The sequence below is a fragment of the Oncorhynchus clarkii genome, chromosome 26 (assembly GCF_045791955.1).
Source record: "Oncorhynchus clarkii lewisi isolate Uvic-CL-2024 chromosome 26, UVic_Ocla_1.0, whole genome shotgun sequence".
NCBI lineage: Eukaryota > Metazoa > Chordata > Actinopteri > Salmoniformes > Salmonidae > Oncorhynchus > Oncorhynchus clarkii.
In genome coordinates, this window is record NC_092172.1 from 49,238,058 (window position 1) to 49,259,342 (window position 21,285).

A 21,285-nucleotide genomic window follows, 5' to 3' on the forward strand; every position below is an offset into this window, starting at 1 on the left:
TGGTACCTTTACACTTGGAGAAAATTAACAACTAAAAAAATATGTTTCATCACTGACATTGTCTTGACTCTGGGTGGTACCTTTACACTTGGAGAAAATTAACAACTAAAAATGTTGTTTCATCACTGACATTGTCTTGACTCTGGGTGGTACCTTTACACTTGGAGAAAATTAACAACTAAAAATGTTGTTTCATCACTGACATTGTCTTGACTCTGGGTGGTACCTTTACACTTGGAGAAAATTAACAACTAAAAAATGTTGTTTCATCACTGACATTGTCTTGACTCTGGGTGGTACCTTTACACTTGGAGAAAATTAACAACTAAAAATGTTGTTTCATCACTGACATTGTCTTGACTCTGGGTGGTACCTTTACACTAAAAATGTTGTTTCATCACTGAAAATTAACTTGGAGAAAATTAACAACTAAAAATGTTGTTTCATCACTGACATTGTCTTGACTCTGGGTGGTACCTTTACACTTGGAGAAAATTAACAACTAAAAATGTTGTTTCATCACTGACATTGTCTTGACTCTGGGTGGTACCTTTACACTTGGAGAAAATTAACAACTAAAAAAATATGTTTCATCACTGACATTGTCTTGACTCTGGGTGGTACCTTTACACTTGGAGAAAATTAACAACTAAAAATGTTGTTTCATCACTGACATTGTCTTGACTCTGGGTGGTACCTTTACACTTGGAGAAAATTAACAACTAAAAAATGTTGTTTCATCACTGACATTGTCTTGACTCTGGGTTGTACCTTTACACTTGGAGAAAATTAACAACTAAAAAAATATGTTTCATCACTGACATTGTCTTGACTCTGGGTGGTACCTTTACACTTGGAGAAAATTAACAACTAAAAAAATATGTTTCATCACTGACATTGTCTTGACTCTGGGTGGTACCTTTACACTTGGAGAAAATTAACAACTAAAAAAATATGTTTCATCACTGACATTGTCTTGACTCTGGGTGGTACCTTTACACTTGGAGAAAATTAACAACTAAAAAATGTTGTTTCATCACTGACATTGTCTTGACTCTGGGTGGTACCTTTACATTTGGAGAAAATTAACAACTAAAAAAATGTTGTTTCATCACTGACATTGTCTTGACTCTGGGTGGTACCTTTACATTTGGAGAAAATTAACAACTAAAAAATGTTGTTTCATCACTGACATTGTCTTGACTCTGGGTGGTACCTTTACACTTGGAGAAAATTAACAACTAAAAATGTTGTTTCATCACTGACATTGTCTTGACTCTGGGTGGTACCTTTACACTTGGAGAAAATTAACAACTAAAAATGTTGTTTCATCACTGACATTGTCTTGACTCTGGGTGGTACCTTTACATTTGGAGAAAATTAACAACTAAAAATGTTGTTTCATCACTGACATTGTCTTGACTCTGGGTGGTACCTTTACACTTGGAGAAAATTAACAACTAAAAATGTTGTTTCATCACTGACATTGTCTTGACTCTGGGTGGTACCTTTACACTTGGAGAAAATTAACAACTAAAAAATGTTGTTTCATCACTGACATGGTCTTCTCTAAACCCCAAACCCCGGTCTGGTCCTCTCTAAACCCCAAACCCCAGTCTGGTCTGTTGGGTCTTCTATAAACCTCAAACCCCGGTCTGATCTGGTTGGTCTTCTATAAACCCCAAACCCCGGTCTGGTCTGTTTGGTCTTCTCTAAACCCCACACCCCGGTCTGGTCTGCTTGGTCTTCTATAAACACCAAACCCCGGTCTGGTCTGTTGGGTCTTCTATAAACCCCAAACCCCGGTCTGGTCTGTTGGGTCTTCTATAAACCCCAAACCCCGGTCTGGTCTGGTTGGTCTTCTATAAACCTCAAACCCCGGTCTGGTCTGTTGGGTCTTCTATAAACACCAAACCCCGGTCTGGTCTGGTTGGTCTTCTATAAACCCCAAACCCCGGTCTGGTCTGTTGGGTCTTCTATAAACCCCAAACCCCGGTCTGGTCTGTTGGGTCTTCTATAAACACCAAACCCCGGTCTGGTCTGTTGGGTCTTCTATAAACACCAAACCCCGGTCTGGTCTGGTTGGTCTTCTATAAACCCCAAACCCCGGTCTGGTCTGGTTGGTCTTCTATAAACCCCAAACCCCGGTCTGGTCTTCTCTAAACCCCAAACCCCGGTCTGGTCTGTTTGGTCTTCTCTAAACCCCAAACCCCGGTCTGGTCTGTTTGGTCTTCTATAAACCCAAACCCCGGTCTGGTCTGTCTGGTCTTCTATAAACCCTGGTCTGGTCTGTTTGGTCTTCTATAAACCCAAACCCCGGTCTGGTCTGTTTGGTCTTCTATAAACCCCAAACCCCGGTCTGGTCTGTTTGGTCTTCTATAAACCCAAACCCCGGTCTGGTCTGTTTGGTCTTCTATAAACCCAAACCCCGGTCTGGCCTGTTTGGTCTTCTATAAACCCTGGTCTGGTCTGTTGGGTCTTCTATAAACCCCGTTCTGGTCTGTTTGGTCTTCTATAAACCCAAACCCCGGTCTGGTCTGTTTGGTCTTCTATAAACCCTGGTCTGGTCTGTTGGGTCTTCTATAAACCCCGTTCTGGTCTGTTGGTCTTCTATAAACCCAAACCCCGGTCTGGTCTGTTTGGTCTTCTATAAACCCTGGTCTGGCCTGTTTGGTCTTCTATAAACCCCGTTCTGGTCTGTTTGGTCTTCTATAAACCCAAACCCCGGTCTGGCCTGTTTGGTCTTCTATAAACCCCGGTCTGGTCTGTTTGGTCTTCTATAAACCCAAACCCTGGTCTGGTCTGTTTGGTCTTCTATAAACCCTGGTCTGGTCTGTTTGGTCTTCTATAAACCCCGGTCTAGCCTGTTTGGTCTTCTATAAACCCTGGTCTGGTCTGTTGGGTCTTCTATAAACCCCGGTCTGGTCTGTTGGGTCTTCTATAAACCCCGGTCTGGTCTGTTTAGTCTTCTATAAACCCCAAACCCCGGTCTGGTCTGTTTAGTCTTCTATAAACCCAAACCCCGGTCTGGTTTGCTACTCAAGCATTCCCGGAAGTCTCATGATGTTGCGGCTCTGGGTTTAGACACTCTGTGTAACCATGCTCAGAGCACTCAAATTAGAGTACAGGTCTAAATCAATGTATGCGAAACGAAGCACGGAGGGAACTTCTAGAATGTGTACTACGTTTGCACATATTTTGAAACATGCATCCCTCACCTCTCTGGGTACTGCTGTTAGGCTTGACTGTCTCACTTCTCTGAGTACTGCTGTTAGGCTTGACTGTCTCACCTCTCTGAGTACTGCTGTTAGGCTTGACTGTGCTCCGTCCCTGACTCTCTCCCTCCACATCGGCCCTCTGTGTGGGGTACCTTGTCCCCTGTGCACCCCCAGGGAGTCCCTGTCTGGCCAGGAGGGCTGTGAGGGTAGACAGCCTGGCAGAGGCTGGATTGGGGAGTGAGTCAGGAGGGATGGGGTCAGGCGTGGAGCCCCTGGAACCTGTGGAGGGGCAGAGGGTCCCTTCCCCAGATGGCGTTCCCCAGGGCTGTGTGTTGGGCCCACTCTGAAACACAGTCTCTGCCATCATGCTGAGATCTCATCTAGACCGTCTGGCGTTGCCCTCTCTACCAAACCACCCTGATATCGACCAGGAGACGAGAAGCGTCTGGAACCTACTGGTTTCTGTCCAGGACTACTCAGCCCTGTTGGGGAGAATTTACTAGCATGGTCAGGCTGGTGTGTTACACTGCAGAGAGAAGAGGATAGCTTTCTGACATCCATTGTGTCCAATGTTCTGTTTGGTACCAAAGGGGAGGATGAGAGCTTGCTGGTGGTATCTGACGTGGTATTGTCCTGAGACAGTCTGTCAGAGGGGACTGAGAGGTAACTGGTCTTGACCACCAGACTGTACTGTTGACTCTACTGTTGACTGTAGAGGAGCTGGCGACAGCTGGCTTGGCTCTATTCTGTCCTCTGTATTGACCTGTCTGTGCTCTCCTCTAGTCTCTGAAGCAGACAGTCTCTCCGTCTCAGCTCGTTCTCTGGTTCCACCAAGGGACAGATGTCCTCACCCACTGAGATGAAGGAGTCTTCAGGACTGACTCCATCTTGTGTTTGTGATGGACTTACATCCATGCTCTCCTGCGGAGTGGAGTAGAGTATCACTAAGTACCCTGGGACATCTAATATGATCCTTCCTCTAAGCACCCTGGGACATCTAATATGATCCTTCCCCAGCTCTACCACTAAGCACCCTGGGACATCTAATATGATCCTTCCTCTACCACTAAGCACCCTGGGACATCTAATATGATCCTTCCTCTACCACTAAGCACCCTGGGACATCTAATATGATCCTTCCTCTACCACTAAGCTCCCTGGGACATCTAATATGATCCTTCCTCTACCACTAAGCACCCTGGGACATCTAATGTGATCCTTCCTCTAAGCACCCGTGGACATCTAATATGATCCATCCTCTACCACTAAGCACCCTGGGACATCTAATATGATCCTTCCTCTACCACTAAGCACCATGGGACATCTAATATGATCCTTCCCCACCTCTACCTGCAGGGTGGAGCTGAAATTACATTCCTTGGATGAGTTCCTAGTGATCAAGCTACGACAACAACAACTCAAGAGTGTAACTGTGTAAGAGGTTGACTTTGACACCTGTCCAAACTGGATCAGGGCCTGCAGTCATACACCTTCTCAGAGTAAAGGAGGGCTGATATAGGATCAGTTTGGTCTATTAGATCATCCTAAAAATCAGATCACATGGACAAGATGGATCTGATCCTAGATCAGCTCTCCTTCCTCTGAGACACTGCTGGCTGTGCCAGCCATTATTCAATTCATATGGAACACCCCCCCCCCCTCCGGGTTGTGTGTGTTTGACAAGGCCAAGACAAAAGGCCAGCAGGAACGTACCGGTTGGTAACCGATCCCCGTGAAGCCATCTTGATCTTGGTTGTAAAAGAGTAAGGACTCAGCTGAAGAGGAAGACTGGTTACCGGCAGCAGGCGTGTTGCTCTCACACCAGGCCCTGAGTACAGACACACCACACAGTCCGAGACTCTTCTATTAACTGACCAATCACAACACTAAGCTAGTCACCAGTCCCCAACTGACCAATCACAACACTAGGCCAGTCACCAGTCCCCAACCGCTGTTATCATCAAATCAGTCAGTCAAAATTACGTTTCATGATCATTGCTTGTTGAGTTGAAAATGACTGATTGATGAATGACAGGTTGACCAGACTGCTGATGGTATATGGTGGGGCCCTTCTCTCTCACCTGTAGTGACTGACAGGTTGATGGTATATAGTGGGGCCCTTCTCTCTCACCTGTAGTGACTGACAGGTTGACGGTATATAGTGGGGCCCTTCTCTCTCACCTGTAGTGACTGACAGGCTGATGGTATATAGTGGGGGCCTTCTCTCTCACCTGTAGTGACTGACAGGTTGATGGTATATAGCGGGGCCCTTCTCTCTCACCTGTAGTGACTGACAGGTTGACGGTATATAGCGGGGCCCTTCTCTCTCACCTGTAGTGACTGACAGGTTGACCAGACTGCTGATGGTATATAGTGGGGCCCTTCTCTCTCACCTGTAGTGACTGACAGGTTGACCAGACTGCTGATGGTATATAGCGGGGCCCTTCTCTCTCACCTGTAGTGACTGACAGGTTGACCAGACTGCTGATGGTATATAGCGGGGCCCTTCTCTCTCACCTGTAGTGACTGACAGGTTGATGGTATATAGTGGGGCCCTTCTCTCTCACCTGTAGTGACTGACAGGTTGACCAGACTGCTGATGGTATATAGTGGGGCCCTTCCCTATCACCTGTAGTGACTGACAGGTTAACCAGACTGCTGATGGTATATAGTGGGGCCCTTCTCTCTCACCTGTAGTGACTGACAGGTTGACCAGACTGCTGATGGTATATAGTGGGGCCCTTCTCTCTCACCTGTAGTGACTGACAGGTTGACCAGACTGCTGATGGTATATAGTGGGGCCCTTCTCTCTCACCTGTAGTGACTGACAGGTTGACGGTATATAGCGGGGCCCTTCTCTCTCACCTGTAGTGACTGACAGGTTGACCAGACTGCTGATGGTATATAGTGGGGCCCTTCTCTCTCACCTGTAGTGACTGACAGGTTGACCAGACTGCTGATGGTATATAGCGGGGCCCTTCTCTCTCACCTGTAGTGACTGACAGGTTGACCAGACTGCTGATGGTATATAGCGGGGCCCTTCTCTCTCACCTGTAGTGACTGACAGGTTGATGGTATATAGTGGGGCCCTTCTCTCTCACCTGTAGTGACTGACAGGTTGACGGTATATAGTGGGGCCCTTCTCTCTCACCTGTAGTGACTGACAGGTTGACCAGACTGCTGATGGTATATAGTGGGGCCCTTCTCTATCACCTGTAGTGACTGACAGGTTGACCAGACTGCTGATGGTATATAGTGGGGCCCTTCTCTCTCACCTGTAGTGACTGACAGGTTGACCAGACTGCTGATGGTATATAGTGGGGCCCTTCTCTCTCACCTGTAGTGACTGACAGGTTGACCAGACTGCTGATGGTATATAGTGGGGCCCTTCTCTCTCACCTGTAGTGACTGACAGGTTGACGGTATATAGCAGGGCCCTTCTCTCTCACCTGTAGTGACTGACAGGTTGATGGTATATAGTGGGGCCCTACTCTCTCACCTGTAGTGACTGACAGGTTGACCAGACTGCTGATGGTATATAGCGGGGCCCTTCTCTCTCACCTGTAGTGACTGACAGGTTGATGGTATATAGTGGGGCCCTTCTCTCTCACCTGTAGTGACTGACAGGTTGATGGTATATAGTGGGGCCCTTCTCTCTCACCTGTAGTGACTGACAGGTTGATGGTATATAGTGGGGCCCTTCTCAATCACCTGTAGTGAATGACAGGTTGACCAGACTGCTGATGGTATATAGCGGGGCCCTTCTCTCTCACCTGTAGTGACTGACAGGTTGATGGTATATAGTGGGGCCCTTCTCTCTCACCTGTAGTGACTGACAGGTTGATGGTATATAGTGGGGCCCTTCTCTCTCACCTGTAGTGACTGACAGGTTGATGGTATATAGTGGGGCCCTTCTCTCTCACCTGTAGTGACTGACAGGTTGACGGTATATAGTGGGGCCCTTCTCTCTCACCTGTAGTGACTGACAGGTTGATGGTATATAGTGGGGGCCTTCTCTCTCACCTTTAGTGACTGACAGGTTGATGGTATATAGTGGGGCCCTTCTCTCTCACCTGTAGTGACTGACAGGTTGACCAGACTGTTGATGGTATATAGCGGGGCCCTTCTCTCTCACCTGTAGTGACTGACAGGTTGATGGTATATAGCGGGGCCCTTCTCTCTCACCTGTAGTGACTGACAAGTTGATGGTATATAGCGGGGCCCTTCTCTCTCACCTGTAGTGACTGACAGGTTGATGGTATATAGCGGGGCCCTTCTCTCTCACCTGTAGTGACTGACAGGTTGATGGTATATAGCGGGGCCCTTCTCTCTCACCTGTAGTGACTGACAGGTTGACGGTATATAGTGGGGCCCTTCTCTCTCACCTGTAGTGACTGACAGGTTGATGGTATATAGCGGGGCCCTTCTCTCTCACCTGTAGTGACTGAAAGGTTGACGGTATATAGTGGGGCCCTTCTCTCTCACCTGTAGTGACTGACAGGTTGACGGTATATAGTGGGGCCCTTCTCTCTCACCTGTAGTGACTGACAGGTTGATGGTATATAGTGGGACCCTTCTCTCTCACCTGTAGTGACTGACAGGTTGATGGTATATAGCGGGGCCCTTCTCTCTCACCTGTAGTGACTGACAGGTTGACCAGACTGCTGATGGTATATAGTGGGGCCCTTCTCTCTCACCTGTAGTGACTGACAGGTTGACCAGACTGTTGATGGTATATAGTGGGGCCCTTCTCTCTCACCTGTAGTGACTGACAGGTTGATGGTATATAGTGGGGCCCTTCTCTCTCACCTGTAGTGACTGACAGGTTGACGGTATATAGTGGGGCCCTTCTCTCTCACCTGTAGTGACTGACAGGTTGACCAGACTGCTGATGGTATATAGTGGGGCCCTTCTCTCTCACCTGTAGTGACTGACAGGTTGATGGTATATAGTGGGGCCCTTCTCTCTCACCTGTAGTGACTGACAGGTTGACGGTATATAGTGGGGCCCTTCTCTCTCACCTGTAGTGACTGACAGGTTGATGGTATATAGCGGGGCCCTTCTCTCTCACCTGTAGTGACTGACAGGTTGATGGTATATAGTGGGGCCCTTCTCTCTCACATGTAGTGACTGACAGGTTGATGGTATATAGTGAAGCCCTTCTCTCTCACCTGTAGTGACTGACAGGTTGATGGTATATAGCGGGGCCATTCTCTCTCACCTGTAGTGACTGACAGGTTGATGGTATATAGCGGGGCCCTTCTCTCTCACCTGTAGTGACTGACAGGTTGATGGTATATAGCGGGGCCCTTCTCTCTCACCTGTAGTGACTGACAGGTTGATGGTATATAGTGGGGCCCTTCTCTCTCACCTGTAGTGACTGACAGGTTGATGGTATATAGCGGGGCCCTTCTCTCTCACCTGTAGTGACTGACAGGTTGACCAGACTGCTGATGGTATATAGTGGGGCCCTTCTCTCTCACCTGTAGTGACTGACAGGTTGATGGTATATAGTGGGGCCCTTCTCTCTCACCTGTAGTGACTGACAGGTTGACCAGACTGCTGATGGTATATAGCGGGGCCCTTCTCTCTCACCTGTAGTGACTGACAGGTTGATGGTATATAGTGGGGCCCTTCTCTCTCACCTGTAGTGACTGACAGGTTGATGGTATATAGCGGGGCCCTTCTCTCTCACCTGTAGTGACTGACAGGTTGATGGTATATAGCGGGGCCCTTCTCTCTCACCTGTAGTGACTGACAGGTTGACCAGACTGCTGATGGTATATAGCGGGGCCCCTTCTCTCTCACCTGTAGTGACTGACATGTTGATGGTATATAGTGGGGCCCTTCTCTCTCACCTGTAGTGACTGACAGGTTGATGGTATATAGCAGGGCCCTTCTCTCTCACCTGTAGTGACTGACAGGTTGATGGTATATAGCGGGGCCCTTCTCTCTCACCTGTAGTGACTGACAGGTTGACCAGACTGTTGACGGTATATAGCGGGGCCCTTCTCTCTCACCTGTAGTGACTGACAGGTTGACCAGACTGTTGACGGTATATAGTGGGGGCCTTCTCTCTCACCTGTAGTGACTGACAGGTTGACCAGACTGTTGACGGTATATAGTGGGGCCCTTCTCTCTCAACTGTAGTGACTGACAGGTTGATGGTATATAGTGGGGCCCTTCTCTCTCACCTGTAGTGACTGACAGGTTGATGGTATATAGCGGGGCCCTTCTCTCTCACCTGTAGTGACTGACAGGTTGATGGTATATAGCGGGGCCCTTCTCTCTCACCTGTAGTGACTGACAGGTTGATGGTATATAGTGGGGCCCTTCTCTCTCACCTGTAGTGACTGACAGGTTGATGGTATATAGTGGGGCCCTTCTCTCTCACCTGTAGTGACTGACAGGTTGATGGTATATAGTGGGGCCCTTCTCTCTCACCTGTAGTGACTGACAGGTTGATGGTATATAGTGGGGGCCTTCTCTCTCACCTGCAGTGACTGACAGGTTGATGGTATATAGCGGGGCCCTTCTCTCTCACCTGTAGTGACTGACAGGTTGATGGTATATAGTGGGGCCCTTCTCTCTCACCTGTAGTGACTGACAGGTTGACCAGACTGCTGATGGTATATAGTGGGGCCCTTCTCTCTCACCTGTAGTGACTGACAGGTTGACCAGACTGCTGATGGTATATAGCGGGGCCCTTCTCTCTCACCTGTAGTGACTGACAGGTTGACCAGACTGTTGACGGTATACAGTGGGGGCCTTCTCTCTCACCTGTAGTGACTGACAGGTTGATGGTATATAGCGGGGCCCTTCTCTCTCACCTGTAGTGACTGACAGGTTGACCAGACTGCTGATGGTATATAGCGGGGCCCTTCTCTCTCACCTGTAGTGACTGAAAGGTTGATGGTATATAGTGGGGCCCTTCTCTCTCACCTGTAGTGACTGACAGGTTGATGGTATATAGCGGGGCCCTTCTCTCTCACCTGTAGTGACTGACAGGTTGATGGTATATGGTGGGGCCCTTCTCTCTCACCTGTAGTGACTGACAGGTTGATGGTATATAGCGGGGCCCTTCTCTCTCACCTGTAGTGACTGACAGGTTGATGGTATATAGTGGGGCCCTTCTCTCTCACCCGTAGTGACTGACAGGTTGATGGTATATAGTGGGGCCCTTCTCTCTCACCTGTAGTGACTGACAGGTTGATGGTATATAGTGGGGCCCTTCTCTCTCACCTGTAGTGACTGACAGGTTGACTAGACTGTTGACGGTATATAGTGGGGCCCTTCTCTCTCACCTGTAGTGACTGACAGGTTGACGGTATATAGCGGGGCCCTTCTCTCTCACCTGTAGTGACTGACAGGTTGATGGTATATAGTGGGGCCCTTCTCTCTCACCTGTAGTGACTGACAGGTTGATGGTATATAGTGGGGCCCTTCTCTCTCACCTGTAGTGACTGATAGGTTGACCAGACTGTTGACGGTATATAGTGGGGGCCTTCTCTCTCACCTGTAGTGACTGACAGGTTGACGGTATATAGTGGGGGCCTTCTCTCTCACCTGTAGTGACTGACAGGTTGACCAGACTGTTGACGGTATATAGTGGGGCCCTTCTCTCTCACCTGTAGTGACTGACAGGTTGATGGTATATAGCGGGGCCCTTCTCTCTCACCTGTAGTGACTGACAGGTTGACGGTATATAGTGGGGCCCTTCTCTCTCACCTGTAGTGACTGACAGGTTGACGGTATATAGTGGGGCCCTTCTCTCTCACCTGTAGTGACTGACAGGTTGACGGTATATAGTGGGGCCCTTCTCTCTCACCTGTAGTGACTGACAGGTTGATGGTATATAGTGGGGCCCTTCTCTCTCACCTGTAGTGACTGACAGGTTGACGGTATATAGTGGGGGCCTTCTCTCTCACCTGTAGTGACTGACAGGTTGACGGTATATAACGGGGCCCTTCTCTCTCACCTGTAGTCAGAACAGTCAGAGCTGGGATCTGAAACTCCTCTACCTCATGGCACAACAGCCGCCATTCCCTGCACGACATAGACACAAAAATGGTTGGTATTGACCGATAAGAGCGGCCATTTTGGCTCGCTGCTGTGTCCAGTTTCCCAGCTCCCTACTGTACTTGAACACAGAGGGCAGCAACAGGTGTCCACATCTCAGGAAGTTGAGGATGTGTCTGAACATCGCTCCATCGGCCCTGATCTGGAGACTATGACCGAATAAGATCCAGCTGCTCTTCCTGGGGTTGGACAGGAGCTCTGGGTGCTGGGACAGGGGAGACACGGGACGGGACAGGGGAGAGACGGGAGGGGACAGGGGAGAGGAGACAAGAGAGGGAAAAGGGGAGAGGAGATGGGAGAGGAGACAGGGAACGGGAGAGGAGACAGGGAACGGGAGAGGAGACAAGAGAGGGAAAAGGGGAGAGGAGACGGGAGAGGAGACAGGGAACGGGAGAGGAGACACGGGAGAGGAGACAAGAGAGGGAAAAGGGGAGAGGAGATGGGAGAGGAGACAGGGAACGGGAGAGGAGACACGGGAGAGGAGACAAGAGAGGGAAAAGGGGAGTGGAGACGGGAGAGGAAACAGGGAATGGGAGAGGAGACACGGGAGAGGAGACAAGAGAGGGAAAAGGGGAGAGGAGACGGGAAAGGAGACAGGGAACGGGAGAGGAGACAAGAGAGGGAAAAGGGGAGAGGAGACGGGAGAGGAGACAGGGAACGGGAGAGGAGACACGGGAGAGGAGACAAGAGAGGGAAAAGGGGAGACGAGACGGGAGAGGAGACAAGGAACAGGAGAGGAGACACGGGAGAGGAGACAAGAGAGGGAACAGGGGAGAGGAGACGGGAGAGGAGACAGGGAACGGGAGAGGAGACACGGGAAAGGAGACAAGAGAGGGAAAAGGGGAGAGGAGACGGGAAAGGAGACAGGGAACGGGAGAGGAGACACGGAACGGGAGAGGAGACACGGAAGAGGAGACAAGAGAGGGAAAATGGGAGAGGAGACGGGAGAGGAGACAGGGAACGGGAGAGGAGACACGGGAGAGGAGACAAGAGAGGGAAAAGGGGAGAGGAGACAGGGAACGGGAGAGGAGACAAGAGAGGGAAAAGGGGAGAGGAGACGGGAGAGGAGACAGGGAACGGGAGAGGAGACGAGAGGGAAAAGGGGAGAGGAGACGGGAGAGGAGACAGGGAACGGGAGAGGAGACACGGGAGAGAGAGAGAGAGACATAGTGCACTTGGTTAGGGCTCTTAGTAGTGCACCATATATACGGAATAGGGTGCCATTGGGGATGTACAACATCACTACCAGAGCCCTGTTATTATAGTGAACTTCTCTCCCCCTATTCTGCTACTGTCCTACTTACTGCACCTCCCCCTATACTGTATGTCTGCTACTGTCCTACTTACTGCACCTCCCCCTATACTGTATGTCTGCTACTGTCCTACTTACTGCGCCTCCCCCTATACTGTATGTCTGCTACTGTCCTACTTACTGCACCTCCCCCTATACTGTATGTCTGCTACTGTCCTACTTACTGCACCTCCCCCTATACTGTATGTCTGCTACTGTACTACTTACTGCACCTCCCTCTATACTGTATGTCTGCTACTGTGTTACTTACTGCACCTCCCCCTATACCGTATGTCTGCTACTGTCCAACTTACTGCACCTCCCCCTATACTGTATGTCTGCTACTGTCCTACTTACTGCACCTCCCCCTATACTGTATGTCTGCTACTGTCCTACTTACTGCACCTCCCCCTATACTGTATGTCTGCTACTGTCCAACTTACTGCACCTCCCCCTATACTGTATGTCTGCTACTGTGTTACTTACTGCACCTCCCCCTATACCGTATGTCTGCTACTGTCCTACTTACTGCACCTCCCCCTATACTGTATGTCTGCTACTGTCCTACTTACTGCACCTCCCCCTATACTGTATGTCTGCTACTGTCCTACTTACTGCACCTCCCCCTATACTGTATGTCTGCTACTGTCCTACTTACTGCACCTACCCCTATACTGTATGTCTGCTACTGTCCTACTTACTGCATCTCCCCCTATACTGTATGTCTGCTACTGTCCTACTTACTGCACCTCCCCCTATACTGTATGTCTGCTACTGTCCTACTTACTGCACCTCCCCCTATACTGTATGTCTGCTACTGTCCTACTTACTGCACCTCCCCCTATACCGTATGTCTGCTACTGTCCTACTTACTGCACCTCCCCCTATACTGTATGTCTGTTACTGTCCTACTTACTGCACCTACCCCTATACTGTATGTCTGCTACTGTCCTACTTACTGCACCTCCCTCTATACTGTATGTCTGCTACTGTACTACTTACTGCACCTCCCCCTATACTGTATGTCTGCTACTGTCCTACTTACTGCACCTCCCCCTATACTGTATGTCTGCTACTGTACTACTTACTGCACCTCCCCCTATACTGTATGTCTGCTACTGTACTACTTACTGCACCTCCCTCTATACTGTATGTCTGCTACTGTCCTACTTACTGCACCTCCCCCTATACTGTATGTCTGCTACTGTACTACTTACTGCACCTCCCTCTATACTGTATGTCTGCTACTGTACTACTTACTGCACCTCAGTTAACCCACTGTTCCCCAGTAGGCCATCATAAATAAACATTTGTTCTTAACTGACTTGCCTAGTAAAATAATAAATAAAGTTAAAATATAACCACTCTTGTCTGTAGTTTGAGCTGATTCCAGAGACTGTGAAGGAGGGAACAGGAGTGTCACAGTACCTTTAACAGGGTTTTGTAGTAAGTGGCGTACCAGTGTGTTCCCACATAAACTTTAACAACTTTATAAATGCTGAACGTTGCCACTGAGGCGGACCAGGGCCCTTCTGTAAAACACCCTGTAAAACACAGACAGAGAGAGAGACAGAGAGAGAGAGACAGAGACAGAGAGAAAGAAAGACAGAGAGAGACAGAGAGAGAGACAGAGAGAGACAGAGAGAGACAGAGAGAGACAGAGACAGATCGAGAGACAGAGAGAGAGAGAAACAGTAGCACAGTTACAACTAGGCCAAACGGGAGTGTGTGTGTATGTGTGTGTGTGTGTGTGTATGTGTGTGTGTGTGTGTGTGTGTGTTCTCTCACTGCCTGTGGTCCTGGTCCTGTGTAGGAACTCCCACAGTGCATCTCTGAATGTGTGGTAGGCCTCATCCTGCCTGTCCAGGTACTCACACAACCCCGGCAGCTCACACTGCCTCTCCGTCAGCGGGACACGACACGTGCCTAACCAGTTCCTGCAACATCCCCCAATGGGAATGACAGTTTTAGGGTCTGTTCACCGCAACAACAACAAGACACTACGTCAGAAAGGAAGCCGTGTCATTGGTTGTAAGCTGTGCAAGGTTCCAATTGAACCAATGAAAAGGCTTTTCCCAGTGTGACTGGCCCGTTATGAGGAGCGCGTACATGAATCCACGTTAGATAACGACTCAACGCTGCTGTTCACCGTCTCTCCAGGAGCTACAGTCACGTCAGTCACTGAATTACATTATGATCGTCACTAGAATAGGGCCAGGAGTTTTACCGGACCACTGGCATAGGGCCAGGAGTTCTACCGGACCACTGGAATAGGGCCAGGAGTGTTACCGGACCACTGGAATAGGGCCAGGAGTTTTACCGGACCACTAGAATAGGGCCAGGAGTTTTACCGGACCACTGGCATAGGGCCAGGAGTTTTACCGGACCACTGGCATAGGGCCAGGAGTTCTACCGGACCACTGGCATAGGGCCAGGAGTTCTACCGGACCACTGGAATAGGGCCAGGAGTGTTACCGGACCACTGGAATAGGGCCAGGAGTTTTACCGGACCACTAGCATAGGGCCAGGAGTTTTACCGGACCACTAGCATAGGGCCAGGAGTTCTACCGGACCACTGGAATAGGGCCAGGAGTGTTACCGGACCACTGGAATAGGGCCAGGAGTTTTACCGGACCACTGGAATAGGGCCAGGAGTGTTACCGGACCAATGGAATAGGGCCAGGAGTTTTACCGGACCACTAGCATAGGGCCAGGAGTTTTACGGGACCACTGGAATAGGGCCATGAGTTTTACCGGACCACTGGAATAGGGCCAGGAGTTTTACCGGAACACTGGAATAGGGCCAGGAGTGTTACCGGACCACTGGAATAGGGCCAGGAGTTTTACGGGACCACTGGAATAGGGCCAGGAGTGTTACCGGACCACTGGAATAGGGCCAGGAGTTTTACCGGACCACTGGAATAGGGCCAGGAGTGTTACCGGACCACTGGAATAGGGCCAGGAGTGTTACCGGACCACTGGAATAGGGCCAGGAGTTTTACCGGACCACTGGAATAGGGCCAGGAGTGTTACCGGAACACTGGAATAGGGCCAGGAGTTTTACGGGACCACTGGAATAGGGCCAGGAGTTTTACCGGACCACTGGTATAGGGCCAGGAGTTTTACCGGACCACTGGAATAGGGCCAGGAGTTTTACCTGACCACTGGAATAGGGCCAGGAGTGTTACGGACCACTGGAATAGGGCCAGAAGTTTTACCGGACCACTGGAATAGGGCCAGGAGTTTTACCGGACCACTGGAATAGGGCCAGGAGTGTTACCGGACCACTGGAATAGGGCCAGGAGTTTTACCGGACCACTGGAATAGGGCCAGGAGTTTTACCGGACCACTGGAATAGGGCCAGGAGTTTTACCGGACCACTAGAATAGGGCCAGGAGTTTTACCGGACCTCTGGAATAGGGCCAGGAGTTTTACCGGACCTCTGGAATAGGGCCAGGAGTTTTACGGGACCACTGGAATAGGGCCAGGAGTGTTACCGGACCACTGGAATAGGGCCATGAGTTTTACCGGACCACTAGAATAGGGCCAGGAGTTTTATCGTACCACTGGAATAGGGCCAGGAGTTTTACCGGACCACTGGAATAGGGCCAGGAGTTTTATCGTACCACTAGCATCGGGCCAGGAGTTTGACCAGACTTCTGGAATAGGGCCAGGAGTTTTACCAGACCACTGGAATAGGGCCAGGAGTTTTACCGGACCTCTAGAATAGGGCCAGGAGTTTTACCGGACCTCTAGAATAGGGCCGGAGTTTTACCAGACCACTAGAATAGGGCCAGGAGTTTTACCAGAGCACTAGAATAGGACCAGGAGTTTAACCAGAGCACTAGAATAGGGCCAGGAGTTTTACCCGACCAATTTGTGACCTGACCAGGAAAACCTCTGGATATGATGCAAACTACTATCTGGAATCTCATGATAAAACCAAAAGATACAAGACATGACCAAAAGTTTGTGGACACCTGCTCGTCAATCACTTCATTCCAAAATCATGGCCATTAATATGGAGTTGGTCCCCTCTTTAATGCTATAACAGCCTCCACTCTTCTGGGAAGGCTTTCCACTAGATGTAGGAACATTACTGCTATAACAGCCTCCACTCTTCTGGGAAGGCTTTCCACTAGATGTTGGAACATTGCTGCTATAACAGCCTCCACTCGTCTGGAAAGGCTTTCCACTAGATGTTGGAACATTGCTGCTATAACAGCCTATATTCTTCTGGGAAGGCTTTCCACTAGATGTTGGAACATTGCTGTGGGGGATTTCCTTCCATTCAGCCACAAGAGCATTAGTGAGGTCGAGGCACTGATGTTGAGCGATTAGGCCTGGCTCGCAGTCGGCGTTCCAATTCATCCCAAAGGTGTTCGATGGGGTTGAGGTCAGGGCTCTGTGCATGCCAGTCAAGTTCCACACAGATCCCAAAAAACAACTTCTGTATGGGCCTTGGTTTGTGCACGGGGGCAGTGTCATGCTGACACAGGAAAGGTCCTTCCCCAAACTGTTGCCACAAAGTTGAAAGCACATAATTGTCTAGAATGTAATTTTATTATTTTGGGTTAAGATTTCCCTTCACTGGAACTAAGGGGCCCGAACCATGAAAAACAGCCCCAGATCATTATTCCTCCTCCACCAAACTTTACAGTCGGCACTATGCTTAGGAGCAGGTAGCGTAGCAGGTAGCGTTCTCCTGGCATCTGCCAAACCCAGATTCGTCCGTTGGACTGCCAGATGATAATGTGTGATTCATCGTTCACAACCACTCCAGCCTGGCATTGCACATGGTGATGTTAGGCTTGTGTGCGGCTGCTCGGCCATGGAAACCCATTTCATGAAGCTCCTGATGAACAGTTATTGTGCTGACGTTGCTTCCAGAGGCAGTTTGGAACTCAATTGGGAGTGTTGCAACTGAGGACAGGGGCCCAGAGTGTTTCCAAGGCTACAAGAAGGGCCCATAGTAATTCCTAGCCAGTTGGTATAGGCTACAACAAGGGCCCCAGAGTGTTTCCTAGTCAGTAGGTATAGACTACAACAGGGGCCCCAGAGTGTTTCCTAGTCAGTAGGTATAGACTACAACAGGGTCCCAGAGTGTTTCCTAGTCAGTAGGTATAGACTACAACAGGGTCCCAGAGTGTTTCCTAGTCAGTAGGTATAGACTACAACAGGGGCTCAGAGTGTTTCCTAGTCAGTAGGTATAGACTACAACAGGGGCCCCAGAGTGTTTCCTAGTCAGTAGGTATAGACTACAACAGGGTCCCAGAGTGTTTCCTAGTCAGTAGGTATAGACTACAACAGGGGCCCCAGAGTGTTTCCTAGTCAGTAGGTATAGACTACAACAGGGTCCCAGAGTGTTTCCTAGTCAGTAGGTATAGACTACAACAGGGGCTCAGAGTGTTTCCTAGTCAGTAGGTATAGACTACAACAGGGTCCCAGAGTGTTTCCTAGTCAGTAGGTATAGACTACAACAGGGGCTCAGAGTGTTTCCTAGTCAGTAGGTATAGACTACAACAGGGGCTCAGAGTGTTTCCTAGTCAGTAGGTATAGACTACAACAGGGGCCCAGAGTGTTTCCTAGTCAGTAGGTATAGACTACAACAGGGGCCCCAGAGTGTTTCCTAGTCAGTAGGTATAGACTACAACAGGGGCCCAGAGTGTTTCCTAGTCAGTAGGTATAGACTACAACAGGGGCCCCAGAGTGTTTCCTAGGCAGTAGGTATAGACTACAACAGGGGCCCAGAGTGTTTCCTAGTCAGTAGGTATAGACTACAACAGGGGCTCAGAGTGTTTCCTAGTCAGTAAGTATAGACTACAACAGGGTCCCAGAGTGTTTCCTAGTCAGTAGGTATAGACTACAACAGGGGCCCAGAGTGTTTCCTAGTCAGTAGGTATAGACTACAACAGGGGCTCAGAGTGTTTCCTAGTCAGTAGGTATAGACTACAACAGGGGCTCAGAGTGTTTCCTAGTCAGTAGGTATAGACTACAACAGGGGCCCCAGAGTGTTTCCTAGTCAGTAGGTATAGACTACAACAGGGGCCCCAGAGTGTTTCCTAGTCAGTAGGTATAGACTACAACAGGGGCTCAGAGTGTTTCCTAGTCAGGAGGTATAGACTACAACAGGGGCCCAGAGTGTTTCCTAGTCAGTAGGTATAGACTACAACAGGGGCTCAGAGTGTTTCCTAGTCAGTAGGTATAGACTACAACAGGGGCCCAGAGTGTTTCCTAGTCAGTAGGTATAGACTACAACAGGGGCCCCAGAGTGTTTCCTAGTCAGTAGGTATAGACTACAACAGGGGCCCAGAGTGTTTCCTAGTCAGTAGGTATAGACTACAACAGGGGCCCCAGAGTGTTTCCTAGTCAGTAGGTATAGACTACAACAGGGGCTCAGAGTGTTTCCTAGTCAGTAGGTATAGACTACAACAGGGGCCCAGAGTGTTTCCTAGTCAGTAGGTATAGACTACAACAGGGGCCCCAGAGTGTTTCCTAGTCAGTAGGTATAGACTACAACAGGGGCCCAGAGTGTTTCCTAGTCAGTAGGTATAGACTACAACAGGGGCTCAGAGTGTTTCCTAGTCAGTAGGTATAGACTACAACAGGGGCCCAGAGTGTTTCCTAGTCAGTAGGTATAGACTACAACAGGGGCCCCAGAGTGTTTCCTAGTCAGTAGGTATAGACTACAACAGGGGCCCAGAGTGTTTCCTAGTCAGTAGGTATAGACTACAACAGGGGCCCAGAGTGTTTCCTAGTCAGTAGGTATAGACTACAACAAGGGCCCCAGAGTGTTTCCTAGTCAGTAGGTATAGACTACAACAGGGGCCCCAGAGTGTTTCCTAGTCAGTAGGTATAGACTACAACAGGGGCCCAGAGTGTTTCCTAGTCAGTAGGTATAGACTACAACAGGGGCCCAGAGTGTTTCCTAGTCAGTAGGTATAGACTACAACAGGGGCCCCAGAGTGTTTCCTAGTCAGGAGGTATAGACTACAACAGGGAAACTCCTGTCCCTAATCATCACTGATAATGGAGATAACTTGTTGTTCCAATATCTACACTACTTCAGCCGACATAATGGCCTCCTGTGGGATAAATAAAGTGTATTTGAATTTAATGGACTTACTCCACGTGTTGGAAGACCACCCCGTTGCCAGAGAGGTGCAGCCTGCTGCCCTCCACGTTACTGTCCACACAGAGCTGTCCCAGAGCCGAGTCCTGGTACCTCACCAACAGGTCAAAGGTCATAATGTACAGAGGTTGAGGGGTCAACTGATGCTGCTGCTGTTGTTGCTTCATCTGAGGGCAGCCATCTTGAGGCTGCAATATGTCATCACCAATCAATTCTGTGGTAAGAATGACACGCTGTAGTTAGCAGCACGTTACAGCATCGGACAGTGTCCCAAATACCACCCTATTCCCTATATAGTGGTACTACTATAGACCAGAGCCCTATTCCCTATATAGTGGCACTACTATAGACCAGAGCCCTATTCCCTATATAGTGGTACTACTATAGAGCAGAGCCCTATTCCCTATATAGTGGTACTACTATAGACCAGAGCCCTATTCCCTATATAGTGGTACTACTATAGACCAGAGCCCTATTCCCTATATAGTGGTACTACTATAGACCAGAGCCCTATTCCCTATATAGTGCACTACTATAGACCAGAGCCCTATTACGTATATAGTGGTACTACTATAGACCAGAGCCCTATTCCCTATATAGTGGTACTACTATAGACCAGAGCCCTATTCCCTATATAGTGGTACTACTATAGACCAGAGCCCTATTCCCTATATAGTGGTACTACTATAGACCAGAGCCCTATTCCCTATATAGTGGTACTACTATAGACCAGAGCCCTATTCCCTATATAGTGGTACTACTATAGACCAGAGCCCTATTCCCTATATAGTGGTACTACTATAGACCAGAGCCCTATTCCCTATATAGTGGTACTACTATAGACCAGAACCCTATTCCCTATATAGTGGTACTACTATAGACCAGAGCCCTATTCCCTATATAGTGGTACTACTATAGACCAGAGCCCTATTCCCTATATAGTGGTACTACTATAGACCAGAGCCCTATTCCCTATATAGTGGTACTACTATAGGCCAGAGCCCTATTCCCTATATATTAAAGAGCCATTTGTAATTTCCTGTCTGCGTACCGGGTCTAGATAGTGAGCCATTTGTATTTCCTGTCTGCGTACCGGGTCGTTTCTGTAACTCTTCCAGGAAGTCCGTCATGCCAGCCGCTCCGGCCTCCTGGTTCAGCCTGTCATGATCACTGAAGTCCTCTGGCAGGAAGATGTTTCCGGTCTGAAGGTAATTAGCTGAACAGAACACAGACACATCATCACCTGTTAGGAGATGCTGCTGCTTCACATTCGCAGAGATACACACGGAAATACATTCAAACACGCCACACACATACACATGCGCACATTGCATGCACACACACACACAGAAACACGCACACAGAAACACGCACACAGGAACGCGCTTATTTTGACAGATGAATTTCCTTCGGAGGTTCGACAAACACTACGTCAACGGAATCATCCAGATAAACACAATGACAGGAATCGTTACAGTGAGTCAGATACCAGAGATAGGATAACACTGATCCTTACTGTAGCTACTAGAGATAATACCAGAGGGTAACACTGATCCTTACTGTAG

General features: G+C 49.1%; 1 protein-coding gene across 1 annotated transcript in view; it reads right to left on the reverse strand.

Moving 5' to 3' along the window:
* LOC139384644 (BTB/POZ domain-containing protein KCTD19-like) overlaps positions 1–21,285 on the reverse strand; it is a 48,712-nt gene that overhangs the window by 22,238 nt on the left and 5,189 nt on the right. Inside the window, exons 4-10 of the mRNA XM_071129458.1 lie at positions 20,814–20,936; positions 19,715–19,934; positions 14,377–14,525; positions 14,017–14,132; positions 11,360–11,502; positions 11,197–11,264; positions 4,932–5,046 (exon numbers count right to left, since the gene is read on the reverse strand). Coding sequence (XP_070985559.1) covers positions 4,932–5,046; positions 11,197–11,264; positions 11,360–11,502; positions 14,017–14,132; positions 14,377–14,525; positions 19,715–19,934; positions 20,814–20,936 — 934 coding nt within the window. The remainder of the gene's footprint in view (positions 1–4,931; positions 5,047–11,196; positions 11,265–11,359; positions 11,503–14,016; positions 14,133–14,376; positions 14,526–19,714; positions 19,935–20,813; positions 20,937–21,285) is intronic.